This window comes from Benincasa hispida, chromosome 7 (assembly GCF_027475165.1).
Source record: "Benincasa hispida cultivar pf3 chromosome 7, pf3_genome.v1.1, whole genome shotgun sequence".
Lineage (NCBI taxonomy): Eukaryota > Viridiplantae > Streptophyta > Magnoliopsida > Cucurbitales > Cucurbitaceae > Benincasa > Benincasa hispida.
In genome coordinates, this window is record NC_143484.1 from 41966570 (window position 1) to 41988775 (window position 22206).

At 27.2% G+C, this 22206-nt stretch overlaps 1 protein-coding gene across 1 annotated transcript; it reads right to left on the minus strand.

Annotated features, from left to right (window-relative positions):
* Window positions 1-165: 165 nt before the first annotated feature.
* On the minus strand, window positions 166-5747 carry LOC120080859 (caffeoylshikimate esterase-like). Its single transcript, XM_039035512.2, has 8 exons — window positions 5522-5747; window positions 5405-5437; window positions 5194-5320; window positions 4968-5114; window positions 4716-4846; window positions 2339-2476; window positions 778-876; window positions 166-677 (listed from the first exon to the last, which is right to left on the minus strand). The coding sequence occupies exons 1-8, from the start codon at window positions 5522-5524 to the stop codon at window positions 381-383; spliced, it is 975 nt and encodes a 324-aa protein (XP_038891440.2). The 5' UTR covers window positions 5525-5747; the 3' UTR covers window positions 166-380.
* Window positions 5748-22206: the final 16459 nt, after the last annotated feature.

Genomic DNA, 22206 nt, shown 5'->3' on the forward strand with positions numbered 1-22206 from the left:
CCGTTGTATCATTTAGACTCTATTTGATAATCATTTTGATTTTAGTTTTCCCTTTTAGAAAGGGACAACATAACATAGAAGTTCAGAGTAAAAGTAAAGTTCACAAACTTATTTTTTTTAAAAAAAAACCGAAGGTTAATAAACAAATCAAACTCACAACTCTAATTAACAATCGTGAAACAGCATGATTGATCATCAAATTGAAATGTGTAAAGATCGGTAGTACAACGACTTAAAAAGAATATTCCAATTTACTTTTAAGAGAAAAAAAAAAAAACTACAACTACTCATAAATAATATTTACAACATGGTTAAATAATATCACAAGTTTCATTCACAACCAAAGGACAACAATAACTTTTAAAAAGGTAAGTTAGTAATCAACTTTCTTGCTGTTGTTTGGCTTCCAATAAACCATCATTTTCATACTTCTTCTCAAGTTCTGACTTTGAATTTTCATAGGCAACAATACTCCTTTTCTCCAACCAGCTTATGATATCTGAGAACACAATGTCCATATTCTCCGGCGTCTCGCCGTATAATAAACCGTGCCACATTCCCGGATACATCTTCAACGTCTTGTCATCGCTCAACGCTTCATCGTAGAGCTGTTTACTAACCAATTTGTCCGTAACTCGGTCGTCTTCGCCGTGGAGAAGGAGAAAAGGTAGAGAAACCTAAAGGAAGAACAAACAAAAAAAAACATATAAGAATCTTAAAAAAAACAATAACAAATAAAACAGGAAAGAGAGAAGAAATTAATTAAAATGAAAATACCTCATTGAGCTTATGTTCAAGATCTGAACTAATCCTCAAGAGTTCATAGCCTGTTTTCAACCGAGGCCGGCCCTTGTAACAATATGGATTTTCTCTAATCTGCCAATAACAATAACAATTAGTTTTTTTTTTTTTATTTATTTAATTAAAGATTAATTGTTGTTTTATTTATTGGCACTTTCAAAAATGTTTTGTATGTTTTGTTGGTGAATATTGAAAATGTGTGACAGATTTATGTTTATTATATTGTCAAATGCAAAACAAAATTTAAATGGTAAGTACTAAAAAATAGCGGATTTAAATATGACATATGTCTTCGACTTAGAGTTATTCAAATTCTTTTAATTCCGCTCAAATTGTTGAATTAAATGGAAAAAAGAAGATGAATAAATGATTTTTGTGCAGTGTTTAAATGTTAAAAACAAAATTCAATCCTAACTTTGATGTTAGAAACTTCAACTTTTTCTTTTACCTTGATTGTTTTATTATTAATTATTTGACGTTTAATACCACATTAAAAAAAAATGCCAGATAGAAACATTTGAGTTAGAATATTATTTTGGTCTCTTATTTACAAATTTTTAATTTTAGTTTTTAAACTCTCACCAAATCTTAAAATTAGTCAATAAAATTTTTGTTTATTTTTTAAAATAGTTTTTATTAGCATTTTATTTTAAATTGTGAAAATATGATCATAAGTTGTAGAAAAATATAATTATTATTCGACCAATTTCTATAAAAATTAATTTTAAACGACTAAATCTATGGTTTTTCTTAATATATAGAGTCTAAAATTAAATCATTGAATGAAAGGCATAATACTGAAACTAACCAAATGCTTTCATAAGCATTTTTTAAAAGGAAAATCTATTGAACATTTTCAATTTAAATCAATGATTCATTAAAAAAGTATTTCTTTTTCCCATTTTCAACAATGTCTCAAACTCAAATTTTTGGGCGGAGGAGACTTAAACTTTTAATTTATAAAAGTTATTAAGAGTGTATTTAGAATACATTTTTAAGTGTTTAATTTTAAAAAATGAATCATTTTGGAAGAAATTGAAGTGTTTGATAACTACATAAAATAGTTTTTTTTAGTGTATTTTAATCAATTTTTATAAAAAATATTTAAATAAAAATGAGTTTTTTTTTTAAAAAAAATCCCAAGTTAATCCAAATAGAGCATAAGTACTTTAGCAAATTGAGTTATATCTACATCAATATTAAAAATAGTATTTAATTCAAAGGTTTTACTCAAAAGTATAAAAAAAAATGTTTTCTTTTCGGAACTCAAAGCAGCTAAAGAATTTTTATTAGTATCATTAGACCAATACTTAGGTGTCTTTCAAGATGTATAATATTTATGCAACTCACTCTAATGAAATATAAAAAAAAATTATAATGTAGCACATTATTATGATGAGATAATTGAGTAAGATATAAAAAATGAATTAAATTTAAAACGAGTATTTTTCTTCTTATTATTTAGCTAGAGTTACCAATTAAATAATTTTTTTAAAAAAAATAGAAAATTGAAGTAGAATTTATGTTGAATAAATACCTGTTTCCTAATCTCAGGAACTTTAAAGGCAATGTCAATAACATCTTGAGTTGGAATAATTTTCCAAGTTGGAATTATTTTGCAAAGTTTTGTAAGAACACTTATCACCAATGGACGTGGCCTCATGTCATCAGCAATCTGTCAAAAGTCAAAACACTTATTAATTATTATTTAAATTTTTTTAATATTACCATTTTATTCCTTATATTTATAATTGATTTAGTTTGCTCTCCTGTTAAATTTTCCAAAAAATAATAATAATCAAAATTACCAAATATATCAAGTTTTGTTAGTTTGACACAATTTCTTCGAGTTTAAAGTAAACATATCACATCATACTTTGTAAAATTATTTTTTTAGGAAAATCGTACTTTGTAAAATTATGAATATTCCCAAAAGATTAAATTAAAATTTCCAAAATTACAAAGCTAAATTGAAGGTATAAAGTTTAAATACTATTTTGATTATTGTAATTTATAATCAATTTTTCTTTAGTTTGATTTCTTTATTTAGAAGGTTCAATTTAGTCACTGTGCTTACAAATTTAGTTCAAATTGGCCTTTATATTTTTAAAATTATCATTTTGATTTCTATATTTAAAAAAATCAACCTCTTTCTTTTTCATTTTGAAAGTATGAATCAAAATTATTCGAAGGTCAAAGTTGTATTTCAATAATAAAAAAATATTAAAAAAAATATTAACATTTAAACTAAAATGATAATTATTAAAAAAAATCGACAATTGGTATATAAATGTGTTAGAAATTATAAATTTTATATTTCCAATTTTTCTATCAATTGTATTTTTTTAAAAAAAAAACTGTTCTTCCAAAAAAAATATTAAAAAAAAAACTAAAAGATGGTGACTTAAATTAATTGAATAATGTTAATGATAATGATAATAATAATACAACTCGAAAGTCGAGATTGGCTTTTCAAGATTCCAACATTGGGAAAAGTCCAATGCTGGATTGGATCTAAAACTACTTTTTTCTAATTTAATATAAAGTTTTTGATATGGTCAATTAAAATAAGAAATTAATTAAAATTTTATTATTATTTTTAAATAATCTTTTAATGTAATAATTCAACAGGCCTTTGCGTGTGCATCACATCACAAGTCATTATTTTTTTCCCATTTGCTTAATTATTTATGACTCGTTTTATTAAGTCAATAATCACATAGATTCTTTGAATTCAGGTAATTTATTAAAATATAAATAACATATACACATATTTTGTAAAATTAAATGCGTATTTGTTTATCTACTGATTTTATATCCAATTGAGTTCTGAAAATCCATAAAACGAACAAAATTGAAATCAATAAATTTGGATTTTCTAACATTATAATACTAATGTAAATGAATTGAACCGATTTTGATAATCATTTTATTTTTTTAAAAAAAATTTAAATTCATAATGGTGTTTAAGAAAAAAAGATTTAAGATCTGAACCAAAATTAAAAATAAAAAAATCTAATTTTTCAAAATAATGGATAATTATTTAGAATAATAAAACTGCTAAAAATATTTTTAAATATAGTAAATTAGTAATAGACACGGATGAATACTTATATTTGGAAACAACTCTAAAACAAAAAAAACTAGCCCTCTTATTTATTTTATAACAAAAAAATATTTTTAGATTAAAAAATTATTTAATTTTATTCTATATATTTAAGTACGACGTATATTCTTAAATTTTCTATATTATGTTATTGAGTTTCTAAATTCTTAAGAGTAAATTTAAATTGTAATAGGTCATGGACAGTTGACATAAATATTAAGACAGTAACCATACATTAGCCCATAACTATTTTGTTTTTTGTTTTTTGTTTTTGTTTTTTAAAATTAAGTATAGACACTACTTCTACCTCCAAATTTCTTCATTTTATCATCTACTTTTCACTATAGCCAAATTTTGAGAACTTAGATTTCAAAAAGTTGTTTTTGTTTTTGAACTTTGGGTTATTTCACAAGAATATAAATCATTATAAGAAATATAGATAAAATATGTTTAATTTTCAAAAACAAAAACAAAAACAAAGAATCAAATAGTTATCAAATAGAGTCTTAATAATTAATTTTTATTTACATCAAGATCGACATAAATATTTTAATCTAATTTGGTAACAGTGTTTAAGCTTAATTTTTAAAAACTAAAAAAAAGAAAAGTGATACAATAAAAGCCTTTTAAGTAAAAGGATTCTAAGGTGGACAAATTTGACTAATGAGCTGGAATTTTTCTTTTTTGTTTTTCAAGGCCAAGTTGGAATTTTGTTAATAATGAATTAAAAAATGGAAAGAGAAATAATAGAAATAATAAAAAAATATATATATATATTTTTTTAAAAAAAAAACAAAGGGGAAATTACCTTACACATGGGAGCAACCAAGATGGCACCATCCCAAAAATCTGGCTGTTTTCTGTGTATGAGCAAAGCCACTGCTCCTCCCATTGACTCTCCCATCAAATACCTTTTCTTCTCTCTATTTTCCTTCTTTTCTATTCATTTAAAAAAAAAACAAACAAACAAACAAAAATCAATTTTCACAAAAAAAAAAAAAAAAATAAAGATGAGTTTTTTTTAAAGGTATATTAATAAATAGAGATGAAAATTGGTTACCTGATATTGAAGTGAAAAAAGAAGAACAATCTTCCACCACATTATCAAAGCTTGAAACATAGCCTTGTAAACCACCAGACTTTCCATGTCCTTCATAATCAATCCCATATACTCCATATCCTTCCTTTGCTAGCCTCCTTGCAGTACCTATAACCAATCAAATTTCTAAATTCTCGAACCCTAACGAAAACTAAATAGTTATCAAACCAAATTCAAGAAAACTAACTGTTCATGGTGATGCTGCATTCCATAGCGTAGCCATGGCAAATAAAAATCAAAGCTTTTGATTCTTCATTCTTTGGAATCCAATTACACGTGAACAATTTCAATCCATGTGCATTCACTATAACTTCCTGTAAAAAAAAAAAACCATTATTTTACTCTCGAGAAAATCCCAAAATTAATTTTTTTTTTTTTAAAAAAAAAAAAAAACTCACCTCTTCATATCTTACATTGTCAATCTGGGTTGCCTGTGAGAACAAAAAAATTATAAGAAAAAATGGAAAGGAAAAAGAAAAACAAAACGGTTAAAAGGATAAGAGAGGGAAAATCACCATGAGAAAAGGATTATGAGAAAAATAGAGAGATTTATTGAGAGGGGAAAGGAGAAAAAGGGATTTTAGAAAAGGAGTGGTTGAAAGAGATTTTGTGGAGATAATAATTGAATGTTCTAATGGTTTTTATAAAACAATGATTGTACAGAGGGAATTGGAATGGGAAACGGAAAGGGTTTTGATTTCTACAGAGATTTTGGTGTTTTTAAATCTATTTATAGACTTCAGGGGAGAGCCTTTTACTTAGCCCTAATTTCTTTTTTTTACTCCATTTTATTTTATTATTTTATTATCATTTAAAAAAAAAAAATTTAGTATTGACGGCCGTTTTTTTTTAAAAAAAAATATATTTTAATGATACTGGTGTGATTTTAATCTTTACCATGAAAAAGCAAATACTATTAAATTTAGTTTAAATCTTATTTTATTCCATAAACTTTGAATCCTATTCTATTTTTGTTATTAAACTTACAAAAACAACTTTTAGAAGGTATTTATTTTGGTCCCTACCATTAAGATTCCATTAACTTTTTAATAGAAGGTTTAGGTGGCTTATATATTTTTATGACTTATATTTATTTTCTAGCTATAAATTTTGTATATCAACAAAAAAAAAAATATTTTTCATATATATTTTTTAGCGTTATTTTTAAATATTGAAAAATGAACCAAAATATTTACAACTATAGCCAAATTTCACTGTCTATATGTGTCATGATAGGCTAGTCTATCATAGAGAGGCGGTGATATTTTACCTTTTTTTATAAATACTTTTAGTAGTTTTGTCATTTAAAATAATTTTCCTATTTTTTAACTATCAATCATTTAAGTCCTACTATTTTTTATGTCAATAGAAAATCGCTATAAGTCCTACTATTTTTTTTTTTTTCAATTGGAATCTTTAAGCAGATAGAAGAAAATATAATAGAATCAAAATATAACAGAACTTACATATTAGTGTATAAGATGTTCTGTAGAGATTGGTCCAGTTGTAAAAGTTTTTTTTTTTTTTTTCTCAATCATCAATATTTTTATTTTCTATGTATTCTTCTCCACTCTATATGTTATGAGACCTTTTAAACACAAAAATAAAACATCTCATGACAAGGTAAAATAAACTAAGAAAATGCAAATAAATGCAACCTATATAGAAAATAAACTCTAAGAAATTACAAATAAATATTACCTCAATGAATCACATAATTTTTTTTTTTTTTTAAAAAAACGGGATTGAGAGGAACAGAGAAAAATACCTCAATGAACAACTAAAATCTGGAAGAAAAAGTGACTGTTACGTTCTTCATAAAAAAACCAATTTACCCTCTAATTTAAATTCAAAATCCTAGATATTTTAGGGTGATTAACCTATTTGGCATCCTAGTCATAAAAAAAATATAAGCCACCTCGACCCTCTGTTAAAAAGTTAATGGAATCCTAACGGTGGGGACCAAAATAAGCATTTTTTAAAAGTTCAGTGACTAAAATAGATATTTTTTAAAGTTTAGGTATCAAAATAGAATAAGATTAAAAAATTAGGGACTAAAATATGATTTAAACCTATTAAATTTTGATTCGCATGCCAATATTTTCATCGACATTTTCACGTTTTCATAGATTTGACATCGACATAGTAGGCGAATCAATATTTCTATTATATCGTAGAAAAATCCACGAAACATAAAATTTAAGCAACAAAATGTTGCTAATGTAAATATAAGGTCATGTTACAAATACATAATAAAAATTGGTGTAATCGTAATGGAATTTTGTTGATGGATCAATCGTAATGGGCTTAAATAGGAAATGTATTTATCACATTTATTGTTATTGTTACCGTTTGACCTCAACAATAATAGTAAAGATAATGGTAACATTAAGCGTGAAAGATTCATAATTCTCATACGGATACAGTACCAATATCAGTAATGATAATGGTAAAAATAATAGATTCCACTTAATTTTTTAATTCAATCGGTTCATTATCATTACGAAACACTGGTATAAACAACAAGTATAATCAAAGAGGACCCACTTTTCACATTATCATTCATGAATTACGTTTCACATAGAGTAAACTTGGTCTAATATAAATAACCGACATGTTAATTTGTTTAAAAATTATCTACAAATTTAAATTTATTTTAGTTTTTTTTTATGTTTTTTTCATAAATATCTATTAATATTGATTATTTTTATCTATATTTTTGTAAAATTAAGATGGTCAATATTTTTATCCACATCAATATTTTAAACCTTGTAACGTGAATTGAGTTATTTTTGGCTTCTACATTATCATTCGATACTTTATCTCGGTAAATTTTTTTCATTAAATGTTGCAGGGATAGAAGCGTAAATTTACAATAGAAAACTCGGTGAGAATTTCAATTAATTCTTTTCCTTAAAATATTTCAATTAAACTGTTTAAAAGAAAAATCAATTAAAGGATCAATTTTCTACAAAATTCTCATTTAAAAATAACCGAAATTAAAGAGAAAAAAAAAGTAATATTTCATTTTAATTATACATGTAAATAAGATTAAAACATAAACCTAGTACAAGTTGATCACATTTAAATGAAGTCTACCATATTTTTAGACTTCGTTATGTCTAACCCACAAATGAAGCTCATAGGCAATGGGCAGATAATCTGAATTTTGAATTTTATTTATGAAAACAACATTTTTTTAAAAATATTTTTATTAGATCTAAATTTTGAAATTTGAAATTTAAAATACATAATTATATTAAATAAAGATAAAAATATGTTATAAACTCAATTAATCTTTTTAAAATTAAAATATGCATTATAAATTATATAATACAAAATATTAATTATACAAATAATTTTAACATATAACATTTCATAAATAAATTCATAATAATTTATTGTCAATTAACATGTATCAAACACATTTTAAACAATGGTTTAAATCAACTACCAAATGTATATCTAAAAAAATAAAATACAACTCTATTTTTATTGAATCACTTGTTTTTAAATTTTTATTTCCAAATTTCTTACCAAACATACTCTAATATTCCTAAACTATATTCAACTTAATAACTCGAAGATGAATTAAGAATAAGAGAGTGAAATATTGACATTATGAATGAAGACGGGTATATATACATATAAAAAAGATTAAAAAAGTAATTAGGGAATGCTCCAATAAAGGAATCCAAACTTATATTTGAGATGCTCTTTCAAATTTAAAAAAAAAGATTTAGATGCTCGAATCAGACATTTTATATTATCATAAAAGAAACGGGATAATTCAGATATCTATCCATAAAGATATTAGGATTCTACATAACAAACTACTCCTAAAATATATCAGCTGTCATTAATTTTAGATAAACATCAAAATTATAAAAGTCAAAACCCTATTTTAGAATTTCTTTATTACTCTGAAACATTAAAAAATAAACAGAATATATTAATGATAAGAAAAAAAAAAGGATCGTGGTTGCGTGTTCTGATTTGTGAATTTGAAAGTCTGTTATTTTTACTAAAATTTATAATAATAATAATAATAATAATAGTAATAATAATAATAATTACTTTGATGATTCGAAGTCTGTTGTTTAAACATAGTAGATCCTACGGTATTCTTCTTTGAATAAGATTATATATTTTTAAATTTTTTAAAAAATGATAACTTAAAATATAAATATAACTTTATTCATATATAATTTTTCTGATGTGTGACAATTAAATCTCCACCTGATAAAATTATTTTTCTGTAATTTCTTTAGTGAACAATATCTAGTGGTGGAAATTCATCTCTCTTATAACACATTGCTTTTAACCAGTTGAATTATGGGATGGATTTTTTTACTATGGCTAATTTAAAAGCCATAAGATGGTGATTGTATATTGACCGCCTCCAACCTCTATCCTTTTAACTTTTCTTTTAATAAAATTGTTAACGTATTTATTTATACCTACAATATATTATATTATGTATGTGAAAAATATTAAGGTCTTGGTTTGAGAATTATTTAATTTTTTATTTTTAAAAATTAAGTTTATAAACACAATTTATTTTTAAAATCATCCCAAGTTTTAAAAATTAGAAAAAAAAATAGTTTTAAAGAATAAAAACAAAATGGTAAGAAAATAAATATAATTTAAAAGGATATAATTCAGTGGTGCTATCTGATGGTGTGACCTAAACTATTAGTTCATTTTTTTCATTCTTCTCGAATATTTAATAAAATACAAGTTTGATCTATCCAAATATGAAATATGAGATTAATACGTGTACGGTGAGCAATTTCGATCATTTTACCTTATTTCAAGTTGTGATTTTAGAGGAAACCATTTTAATTGTTCTAGTTATCGTTCTATAATATAACATCTAGAAGCAATTGAGTTTCATTTTCAGAAGAGATCTTTCTCCACTAGTACTAAAATTTCATAGTTTTATTTAGGAATCAATTTGATTGGAGACAATCTCACGAAGTGAATCACAAGATAGAATCAACATTAGAGACAACAGTGAAAACAAAAGGAACAGAAGTAGAAAGAAGAGAGATACACACAGAGACTTGATAATTTAATTCGGTGAAATTAACATGTACGTCTAGAAGGCTTTATGCCTAGGTGAAAAGAGAATCACACTACAAAAAACTACACCTTTTCCGACGCTTAACATCGCCAAAAAATGGTCGAAAACCGTCAAAAGATCCACTTTCGATGACATACCAGTCGTCGGGAGTTGGGTCGGGAGAAATCTATTGGGAGTAGAACTCCTGACGTCCAAAACCAACCGTCGGGAGTTGAACCCAACGCCTAATATATGGCGTCAGATGTTTGGACAAACTCCTGACGCGTAATGTATGACATCGAGTGTTTGTGCCCAGCTGTCGAGCGTTCAATTTCAGTAATTTGTAATTTGTAATTTTTCTTAAATTGAAATTTGAACTCCCGATGGCTTACGAGTCGTCGAGAGATAGTCATTCTTTTAAAAGAAATTTAATTTGTAATTTTTCTTAATTTGATCTGAATAACCTATAAAACATTATTAAGTAACTCAAACATATTCACATAAGAAATAAAACAAACAAACAAAGTTTATACTTGATGCGCTATTTTATGTGATGAAATTATGGGAAGGAATGCGGTAATGGGAATGCGTTGAGCAACAAGTTTTCTCAGTAGAATCCAAGTATAAACCCCATGAGTTTCTTGGTAAGTCCAGGGTTGAACTCAGGGACTAGGGAAAACAATATGCGGTGATAATTTCTAAGAAGACACTGTGGTAACCAAATAATCAAATAGTTGTTTTAGGTTGTTGTTTGCAGTATAAAAAAAATGTATGCGGCGGATTTGAGAAAAGATCGATTATGCGGTAGATACACTGAGTATGCGGAGGAATGGGTTGAGAAGGTCTTTAGCTAGCGTTTACCGGGAATGTGTCAAACTACGCGATCATGTTACACTCATGCGACAACAAATCATTTTCCAATGCAAATGCGGTGCTCCTAATTCTAGGATGCATGTGTTGAATGCAATAATGTCCATAGAGCTTATTCCTAAGTCTCTACTTTTTTCCTATGCGATGATGCAAGATGCATACAAAGACAAGGTGACCGCACACAATCATATCCTATCTCTAGGATGCATGTGATGCGTTAATAGCAAATAGTGCTTATTCCTAAGCTCCTATCTCTTGATTATGCGTTATAATCTGACTCTCCCGAGCCTAGATTCTAACTTGACTTTTCCAAGCCTAGATTCTACCCTTAGACTACCCTCCCGAGTATCTCTAATGGATGAATGATGCATACATAATATAAGATAATCGCATAGAATGAAGATTCTCAGTTATACTAGCTAAGTGCTTCTCAACCCATTCGACAGATTTAGCTACTCATGTGTAATAAACAGAGAGTGAACAGATATAAAGAAGTAAATTCCATTTTTATAGATAAGTTTAAGAATAAAATGACAATAGAAGATAAGGATAGAGAGCCTGATAGCAATCCCTTGCTTCCGAAGGCTTTTACACTGTCAACTCTATTCTGTTCAAAAGATATTTCTGCTTTCGCAGGAGCTGGCCCTCTCTCTAATCTCAACGCTTTCGGCACTTTTCCAAGTTCACCGAAACGATCTCTCAGCACAATCCGCTTCTCTCGCTTCCACTTTCAATAAAAGAAAATCTAAGAACAAGGCTATTCTATCTAAAGAAAAATTCTCTAACTATCTGAACTCCTTTACTGAAGGTTGCCCTCGGTATTTATAGAGCTTTGGGGTGAAAGGCGTCTTCTCTCTTATGATTGCACTGATGGGATGACATTAATTCTCTGTTTGATATGCCGAATATTTGTCACCAAAATGTTGAGTGTACTTGCTACAGTAATTCATTAGCAGCTTGTCAACTTAATTCGGAATCGACTGTCATCAGCTTTCTATCCCATCGTGATTAATTATGTTTTTCACCCAGATGCGTCCACCAAGTTGCGCCGGCTCTATGCGACAATCCTTCTTGAGCAGATGTTTGCGAGCACAAATCACCACAAAGCCTTGCGGTAACGCTGCGTTCGACCATTGCTTTCTTATGATCGCATTTTACGCTTTGCATCAACGCATATTCTGTACAAAAATACAAAAGTTAACTGTTTCTATGTGATGAACGCATGCGACCGCAATGTTATAAACTTAATGCTTTTTGGACGCAAACATTCTCGACACTCCAACATTCTACCCCCCCTCCAACATTCTCGACACTCATAAACATCCAAAAACACATAAATAACTCCAACTTCAACTCCAAAATGAGTATTAACCAAACTCTACCCACCCCTCACAACATTCAAATTTCATAAAAACATCAACGAATACATAAAAAACTCAAACTTTCCCCTAAAAATAATTATAACCAAACCCAACATTCAAACTTCATAAACATCTACAAACATACAAAAAACTAAAACTTCCCCCCAAAACAATTATAACCAAACTCAACTCATCTCCCACAACATTCAAACTTCATAAATATCCACAAACACACAAAAAAAAAAACTCCAATTTCAACTCCAAAATGAGTATAACCAAACTCTACCCACCCCCCACAACCTTCTCGACGCTCATAAACTTCCAAAAACAAACACAAAACTCCAAGTTCAACTTCAAAACGAGTATAACCAAACTCAACCCACACCCCCACAACATTCAAACCTCATAAACAACCACAAACACACAAAAAACTCCAACTTTCCCCTCAAAACAATTATAACCAAACTCAACCCACCCCCACAACATTCAAACTTCATAAACATCCACAATACCCCAAAAAACTCCAAGTTCAACTCCAAAACAAGTATAACCAAAGTCTGCCCACTCCCCACAACATTCCTGACATTCCTAAACATTTAAAAACGCACAAAAACATTATCTTCAACAACATTATCCTTTATACTATTATCCTCTATATTATTTTATTCAACAACGTTATCCTCTATACTATTTACTTCAACATTGTGCATTGAATGAGTTGTATGACTTTCAAACCTCTAGATAAGTTAACTGACTTTCCATGATATACCCATTCACAGTATGAGAGAGATATTCATATGTTAATAGATGTCGCTTCACAACATCTAATTTTCCCACATTGAATTCATACAATTCTTGCATGGACATCTTATTCGTCCAAAATCATAACATGAAACTTTGCCACATCTAAAAACTAAGATACTCCTTCTCTATACTCTACTGATAACTTATTCCTTAGTTTGATCCATTCTTTATTCATCATTAAAAATAAATCTTTTCTGACCAACTTGTAATCTAAAACAATAACCTGTATTAACTAAAGGGTCGAAAGTTCATATCACCATCCGTCATGCAATGAAAACAACTGAAATTGGTGAAGGGATACAATTAGTACAAAGGATTTTATTTTTAAAAAACGTATCTTAATAGCTATTTAATTTTGAAATTTAAGCTCATGAATGTTACTTCCATCTACGAAAAATTAAGAATTCTCACATTAATGTTAGTAACTCTGACAAGCAAGGTGCTTTCAATGTAAGTATTTGACAATTCAAATCTGTTGAGCAAAATTGAAAGAAATAAAAAGATTCTAATATATTTATTACTTTTGGCTTTATGTGCTGTTATGGAGAATCAAATGATGAAAAGAAACACATACTTTTACCTTAATTCTTTATTTGTTTTTTTAAAAGTAATACTTTGAATTAGATATAAGGTTTTCTTTTCTTTTTCTTTTTCTTTTTCTTTTAAAAAAAGAAACTATGGTCAATCTTTCAATTTTTTTAAATCATGTTAGTAAAAGTTAAAACAAATATAGTTCAATTGGCTAAAGTGTATACTATTCTTTAAAAAAAAAAGACCCAATATTTAAATCTTTTGTGCCATGGTGATCTTATAATAGATACAATAAAAACTCTCTAATTTGTACAAAATATAATAACTTGAGGAAGACAAAGAAAATGTGAAAAAAAAAAATAAACGGATGAGAATTCCTAAATTTTCTATGTAAATAATACTATGGGAATAATTAATTTTTATCATATGGTGTAAACTTTCCATTGTTATTAGAAAAACACTGTTTTAATTAAGATATCAATTTCTAAAATAAAAAAAAAGGCAAGAAGACATTATTGGCGGAAGACGACAAATGGACAAGGAACGAATTGACTGGCGAAGACAACGAACGAACGAAGAACGGCGGCGGTGGGGCGGCAGACGAATGGACAACGGAACGAAGATCAACCAGACGAATGGATGACGGACCTGTGAACAGCTATGAATGAACGACGACAGAAGACGAATGGCGGATGAATGGTGGGGCAACAGACGAACGACACGCTACTCTCTCTCTCATTCGGCCGATGAACCTAGGGTTTTGAAGAAGAAAAAGGCAGATCTGATCTTCCTTCTTCAATTTGGGGATTTTATAACTCATCTCCCGACGGCTACGTCTGGAGTTCCTAACAAACTCCCAATGAATTATTTAACTTTTTGGGAGTTTGGCTAACTCCTGACGCATATTGTCCAGTTGTCGGGAGTTATTGCTAACTCCTGACGCATATTGTCTACCCATCGAAAGATCGAAAATATCTCCCGACGACTTATATATGGCGTCGGGAGTTATTGCTAACTTCCAACGATACTCTTATGTAGTCAGGCAAGACCTTCTCTCCCAACGATAGATCTCCCGACGGCGATTTTAGGCATTAGGAGAGCCTCTTTTTCTTTTAGTGCCACATGTATGCAACTTAGTTTAACAACAACACTTCGATTAAGATTACATAGAGTTTCATTACTCATGTCAGAATACAAATGAGCAAGTTAGGCTCCCCCTAACTTTGATACTACTTACAATGAATCTACAAATTGGCTCCCCTAAATCTGATGCCATAGCACAACTTCACCCTTTTTCACCTATTAGTTGAAATAACACCCAACCAGTTCATTATATTTTAGTTCATATACGTTTAATTATTGTCAAACTTTCAATAAATCTAAGGTCCCTATTATTAGTTTGTTATTGATTAAATAAAAAAAAAAACCATCCATGAAGTATGACTGAAGTTGCAATTACATCCTCAAGGTTTCAATTGTAAAAATTGAGTCCTTAAACTTATACAAATGTTAAAATTGGACCCTTTGAGGTTGTTTGTTTTTTGGAATGTAGATAATCAAAATATTTAGATGCCCAGAATTGTACATGCCTGGATTATAGATGTCCGATAGACATCTTTAGATAACCATGTTTGTTTTGTAGGAATATTTTTTAAAGATATTTAGGAATAGTTGGATGACTATGTTTGTTTTATAGGACTTTTACCTGGAAATGTCTTAAATTTACATAATGTTTCAAAAATGACCTAACGACTATTCATTAATTTATAATTAATTTAATATAATTTGAACTTAAATAACATATTTGTTTTTATTAATTTGAATTTCATTTTATATTAATGTTGTTTTATTATTTTATTTATTATTTTTTTCAACAAAATAATATATATTAATTTAAGATTTTTTATAAATTAAATATTAAATTAAATCTAAATTTTAAAATCTTTCTAAAAAAATTAAAAACAACTACAATATAATCAAAGATATTTATTTGACATTATTTATTTAATTATAAAATAAAAATAAAGAAGAGTGATATTTATATATGGAAAAGGAATTGTAAAAAAAAGTAAAAAAAGGCCATCAACACATGGTAATCCACCACTTCATGAGAATCTTGGATTCCCACTAAAAACGATCTCTTGTACTTTTATATAAAAATATGATGGTAATTGTAATTACCACCATACTTTGGGAGAAATTTTTGTAATTTATCTAAAAAATCATCTATTAGCTTTCATTTTATAAATTTTGAATATATATATATATATATATATATAGTGTCTTTTCTTTCACGAAAATTCTTGTTATTATTTAACCAATTTTAATTAAAAAATAAGTTTTAAAAGGCTAAATTTAAAATTTATTATAAATGCACAAACTAACCTTTTTAACATTTTTTTAAGGACACAAAATAAATAATAGATTCTTAAAAAAATCTAGTATTACCGTAATACATACTATCATATTCATGATTTGACATAGTCATTAAATTATTTATTAATATGTTATTTATTTATTTCGAGGATCTTACATAATTCTTAAATGCTATTTATATGACAAATAATGAACGAAGATAGTATGAAAATTCTCAGATTCTTCACTTTTGCCACTAAGTCGAGAAACTTAGAATGAAAGAAGTATTTTCCTTTCAAGATTTTTGAGGATTACTTAACATGCATCAGACAAGCTTAGCAAGGAGAGCTTGGTTAAAGAAAAATATCAATTTTTAAAATTTTAATTGTATTAATTTAAATTCGAATTAATAATTATATCAATTTAAACCATTTTTTTTTTAAAACAAAATTTCATTAGCTGAAACCAATCCAATTAGCAAAGCCAACAACCGAATCACCCCTTTAAAAAATAAGAGGAATAACATAATTTGGAAAGACATTATTTCAAATACTATAAATCTCAGAAGAGGTTGCCAAAAAAAAATTATGAACCACTTTGTCCTCTCCTCTAAGAATTTTAATTTTTTTAAAAAAACAATATTAATGGAGGAAATGAGGCTAAAAGCTTTTTTTTTTTTTTTTAATCCAACCTTGGATGGATCTGAATCCACAAAATTCAACAAATTCACATCCTCAAATAATAATAATCATAATAATAAAAAGATCAGACTTGACTTTAGTGTAGTTTAAAACACTCTAAACTTGAACCCTAAAATATTATAAATAGCTCAATTTCAATAGTGGAATAAAATTATAGGCCTACCCATTCCTAAGGCCCCACTTTTACCGTGCAGACAATAATACTATTTGTGAAAATACCAACATACCCTCAATACAAATAATTGAAATTTTAAAAACTTTTTTAAACCGTTTTTAAAAATATTTTAATAATAGCTTCTTGTGTTTATTTTAACCATTCAAAAAGATTTTTGATGGTACACATATCATGTTTTAGAAAATAAATTCAATTGGTTTTGAATGATAAAAGTGATTAAAGTGTGGAATAGGAGAATCGAACCTCAATTCACAAGATTGATAGTTAGTATGTACATTATGCCAATTGAGCTACACTCTTATTACTTATTTGGTAAGGAGAGAAGTCTTTATAACGATCCTAGAAAATTGTTTATTTTTCGAACAAACGAAATCAACTCCTTCTATTTGAGTACAGCCTTGGACAGCCAGTATGGCTTTATTTCTAATCACTACTCCATTTCCATCAAATTTATTTTTGAACACCCACTTTGTGCCAATTACATTTACATTCTCTGGACGTGGAACAAGAGTCCATACTTGGTTTTTAGCAAATTGTTCTAGTTCTTCATGCATGACATTGATCCAGAATTCATCATTCAAAGCTTCATTCACGTTCTTGGATTCCAGTAGTTATGTAAAACACACATTTCCAATCATTTTCAAGTAGTTAACTTTGTCATTCTTTTGAGTAGTAATCCCTTAGTTCAGGTTCCAATTATGCTATCAAAAGTTCTTCTCAAACTAAAATAATCTATATCCCAAATACAAATTATAATAATCTAAGACTATAACAACCAACTCTTTGGCTCAAACACTCCTTAAGAGATGAATTGCACTGCACGTATACTTTTTCCTCTTCTATGGTGTGCTTTCTTTAACCGCATAAATGGTTCAAAGTGTATTTGATTGAATAACTGTAAATAATAATTATGAGTGTAAATATAAACAAAAAGAGAAAATAAAACTTAAAACAATATTTTGTTTTCATGTGATGTTTTCTCACTTAATTATTCATTCATGATTTATTAATTAATTAAGTATGATTTGATTAAAATAAGTGACATTTACATTGTTTTTAATTTTTTAAATATATATTTTTAAAATTTAGAAGTAAGAGAAGTAAAGAAACAATAATAAAAAAACACTTTTTTTTCATACATAATGGGTCGAGAAGTTTATTGATGCTTAAAAACTAGAAGAGCAATGCTTAGGTATAACCTATGTTGCATATAATCTCATGCTTTCCGTTCCTTTACATAAAAAAAAAAAAAAAGAAAGAAAGAAAGAAAAATCATTGTTTGTACGAGGTCTTAGAAGAAACGTGTTTCATGGAGTTGATTTTGAGTTTTTGTTGATTTATACACATGTAATTCAAGCTATAGTACTTGATCCTCTGTTTCTCTTTGTTGAATGCGTAGGCTTGATTTGAGAAAGAGAGATGTGTGAATATTCTTGAAGTGAAAGTCTGGAAAGAATATTTGTATCTTCAAAAGACTTAGCTTCAAATGTGGTTTAGGAGCTTTGACAGTCTTTTGATTATTGGGAGGGCTTATCTATTTATAGAGTTGTTTTGTGAATTTGTGTTTGGTTGGTCCATGGATCTGACTGTTGGATCAACTAATTGGATTTGGTCTTAGTTAGCTTTGAGGTCAAATTAAGCCTATTTTGGGTTCAACTAGAACAAATTATTTTATTCGATCCAACGGTCTTGAGGAGAACATGTGGCATCATTAGGATTTGCCAACTTATTTCTTTAATTACGATTTAGGACATATGTTCACTTTTAATTAGTCATAAATTCAATCATCCATAACTTTGCCATTAATTTGAGCAATGATGTAAGGATCTATGGTTAGTCTAATATATTTCTCATTTTAACAATCATTTGAAAAAAATAAAAATTTGCCATATGTCACTTTTTTATTGGACAATTGCATGAACTGCATAAAGATATGTGCAACTCAGGCAGACACCTATAGACACTATTTACATCTTCAAATTTCTTTTTATCATATAGTTTTTTACCAATTGTTTAAAAAACCAAACCAATTTTTAAAAACTAAAAAAAAACAATTTTTAAAAACTTGTGTTTTGTTTTCGAAATTTAGCTAAGAATTTAACCATTGTATTTAAGAAAAAATGCAAATCATTATAAAAAAAAAAGGAGAAAATTGGTTTAATTTTAAAAAACTAAAAACAAAAAATGAAATAGTTATCAAATCAAACCTAAATTTTTCTCAAACTAAAATACTTAAAATTGATCTTTTGTGGAGTAAGAGATTCAAACATATAATCTCTTAATCAAGAAAGTACGTACCCTATGTCAATTGAGATATTGTCATATATTGACTACTAAAAATTGATTATTCAATATAAATATTAGTTACATTAAGTTATGCATCCAAAATTTATATGTAATATTAAATGTGAATAAATACACACACAATTTGTGTATGAGTGTGTATATCTCTAAATTTAAGGCTGATGTTTGGATGAAAATAAAATGATGGCAAAACTTAATAAATTTCATTGGAAAAACGTTACTTAACCACATATTTAATATAAATTAATTCCTAATGAATAGTCTAAATTAATTCGTTAATTACAATTTAGAAGTTAATTTATTGATGCAAATTATATGCTCCATTCAATATTTTGTGAAGGAAATCAATTGACAATAAGTGGGGTAACATATTTTTATGCTATAAGAATTGTGAGGTCACCCTATCGATAGTGAAACTTAACCACACATTTCAATTTGGAAGATATTAATCAAAGATAGACAAACACCCAACATAACCGTATATTTCAATTTAAAAAATATTAATAAGAGGATGAGAAACGTCTTTTATACGATGTCTTGTTCATGCACAATTAATTTCTACTTCATACATATTTCAATTATAGTGTATCTAAATCACATACCATACACTTTTTTTTTTCTTAGGAAACTTGTTATACTTATGTTGAAGCTTTCAGTTCCTAATTAGATGTTTTGTTCTAATACTTATTATTTATATTTTTAACAAGTGAATTACAATTTGATATATTTTAACAATATGTCAATTATCCATATGTGAATAAAAAATTAAAAAAATGGAAAATCCACATATTTTTGTAAGGCCCATGCTACTAACCTCATATTTTATTTATTTATTTTTTTTTTTTTGGAAGTTTGTGATTATTGTTGGCCCTTAGGAATGGGGAGTTGTTGTTTGTTGTGATTAATTTGAAAATTATTTGGTTTTTGTTTCTTTCTTAAGAGTGATGTGTAGATTTTAATTTTATGTGATGGCTTTTCATGGAGCAGCTTGGGGGAAGAGATTAGATTTATCCTTTTCCATGGATTTTTCTTCTCTTTTTTGTCTTCATTTGGGCAATAATTTCCCTTTCCTTCAAATTATTAAATTGTACATATAGCTTTATCTTATAAATTATTATTATTATAAGCAATGAGAATCAAAAGTAATTGATACTTTTTCTTTATCAATATTCTGAACTAACCATTTAATTTTGTTACCTCAAAATCCAATACCATATTAATGTTAAATTATAACTCTCACTGGTTATAAGTAATGGAAAAATCTATTATTTAAGTTTAGTTATGAAATCGTCGTACTATTTAAAATAACGACTGACAACGGTACTTTTTTTAAAAAATACATTTGAAAGCAAGTAAAATAGTTTTGGTAAATTTAATTTTAAATTAGAAAAATTCAGTTATAATGTTTGGTAAACTAATATTAAATTGGTGTATTTTAGTTATGAACTAAAGTAGACTTTTTATTTCAATTATTTTCATATTTATAATTTATTATAATATATTTATTTAAATTTTATATAATTCGAATTCCAATTGTTTTTTTTTTGTTTATTCTAAACTATTTGGTAAAAGCTTTAAGAAACATAATTGCTATAAAAATTGAATCAATTAAAATATGAAAATAAGTGTGACAAATATATAAATATGGAATGAAAAATTTGAGATTGGTGAGCGGTTTATGGAAGGTAGGAGCTTTTTAGGAAAGTTAAATTTAAAAACGGATATACATGAATTTTGTACCATTAGTTAAAATTAAAAAGTGATTCTCGTAAATTTATAATTAAGAATTATTTGTTCTTCTATTTTCACAAATCTAATTATTTAGATGTTGTGTATCCTCAATTATATTTTATGTTAATTTTGAAATATCTTTGATTTTTTTAATTCAACAATATATAGGATAGAAAATTTTAGTCTCTTGACTTCTTTGTTAAAAGTACCGTGTCCATTGAGCTATGTAGGTTCGTGTTGAAAATTAGTGCACGTTTTTATGTAAGTTTTGTACTTTCGAAAAAAGTGATTAATTAGTTGAGATTTAGCTATGGAATAATCAATTAAAAAAGATATTGTTTGATTTCTTGAATAAGAATCCAATCTTGGAGAATTAATTAGTGTTTATGTTAATAAAATGTGTTTGTTAATTATATTACGTAGAAATCATACTCAATCAACATCAAGATATGAGTGAAAAGTTCAATTTAAAAAGTACGTAGTGATTCTAGTGAAGAACAAATTAAAAAGATGATAATGGTTGATGTACACAAATATGACCATGAAAACAAATAGAAACTGCATACCAATATGATTTAAACACACCATAAATCATAGTAGATAGATGTTACAAGTTTGGAATTTAGAGAATGAGTTGTATTTATGCCAAAATTTAGAGGGAAAAAAACGCATCTGATCTTCACTTGACAAAATTGACAAATTTGTAATTTTGGGAGAGAGAACATAACATAAAGAAAAATGACCCTATGCCAAAGTTAAAGATGAACTTTAGAGTAGAGAAAAAGTTAGATTTTTTTTTTCGGTTCTAAATGAAGTTCCTTCATACGGAGTTTACCTTTTCTTCTTAGGATCAAGATGAGATAGATCTTTTCTTTATCCCTACATAAGTTAGGATTATATTTTATTGGATCAATGACTAGTTGGACCTAAATTGATTTGAGTTTAAGTTCAACATTTTGTCCTCACTTTTGGCCTATTTTATTTGGTCCAATTTCACTTACAATATTAGCCCGGACTATAAAATGGAATTCCATGTTCAACTTATTATTCCCTTGGAGCATACAATTTAACAAAGAAGACAAGTGGCTATAACCAAATATCTAGTCATGCATGATTTTGTTTAGTAATTAATAACATGAGATTTAAACAAACTTGTTACCCATTTTTAATGTAGCATTAAAAAACTACGAGTTTAAAATAAAATTTATTTAGGATTCCATAATTTGGTACAAATCTTCAAAGTTGAAAGATGCTTTATTTATTTTTTTGGAAATTTTCAAAAATAACATGTTTAAGTTTTACC

What these genes read in the sequence shown, in the direction of transcription:
- LOC120080859 (XM_039035512.2), bottom strand. An exon ending in TTTTTTCACTTCAATATCAG is followed by an intron (nt 4,847 to 4,967) that starts GTAACCAATTTT and finishes TTAAATGAATAG; the next exon opens with AAAAGAAGGAAAATAGAGAG. An exon ending in TTGAACATAAGCTCAATGAG is followed by an intron (nt 678 to 777) that starts GTATTTTCATTT and finishes TTCTTCCTTTAG; the next exon opens with GTTTCTCTACCTTTTCTCCT.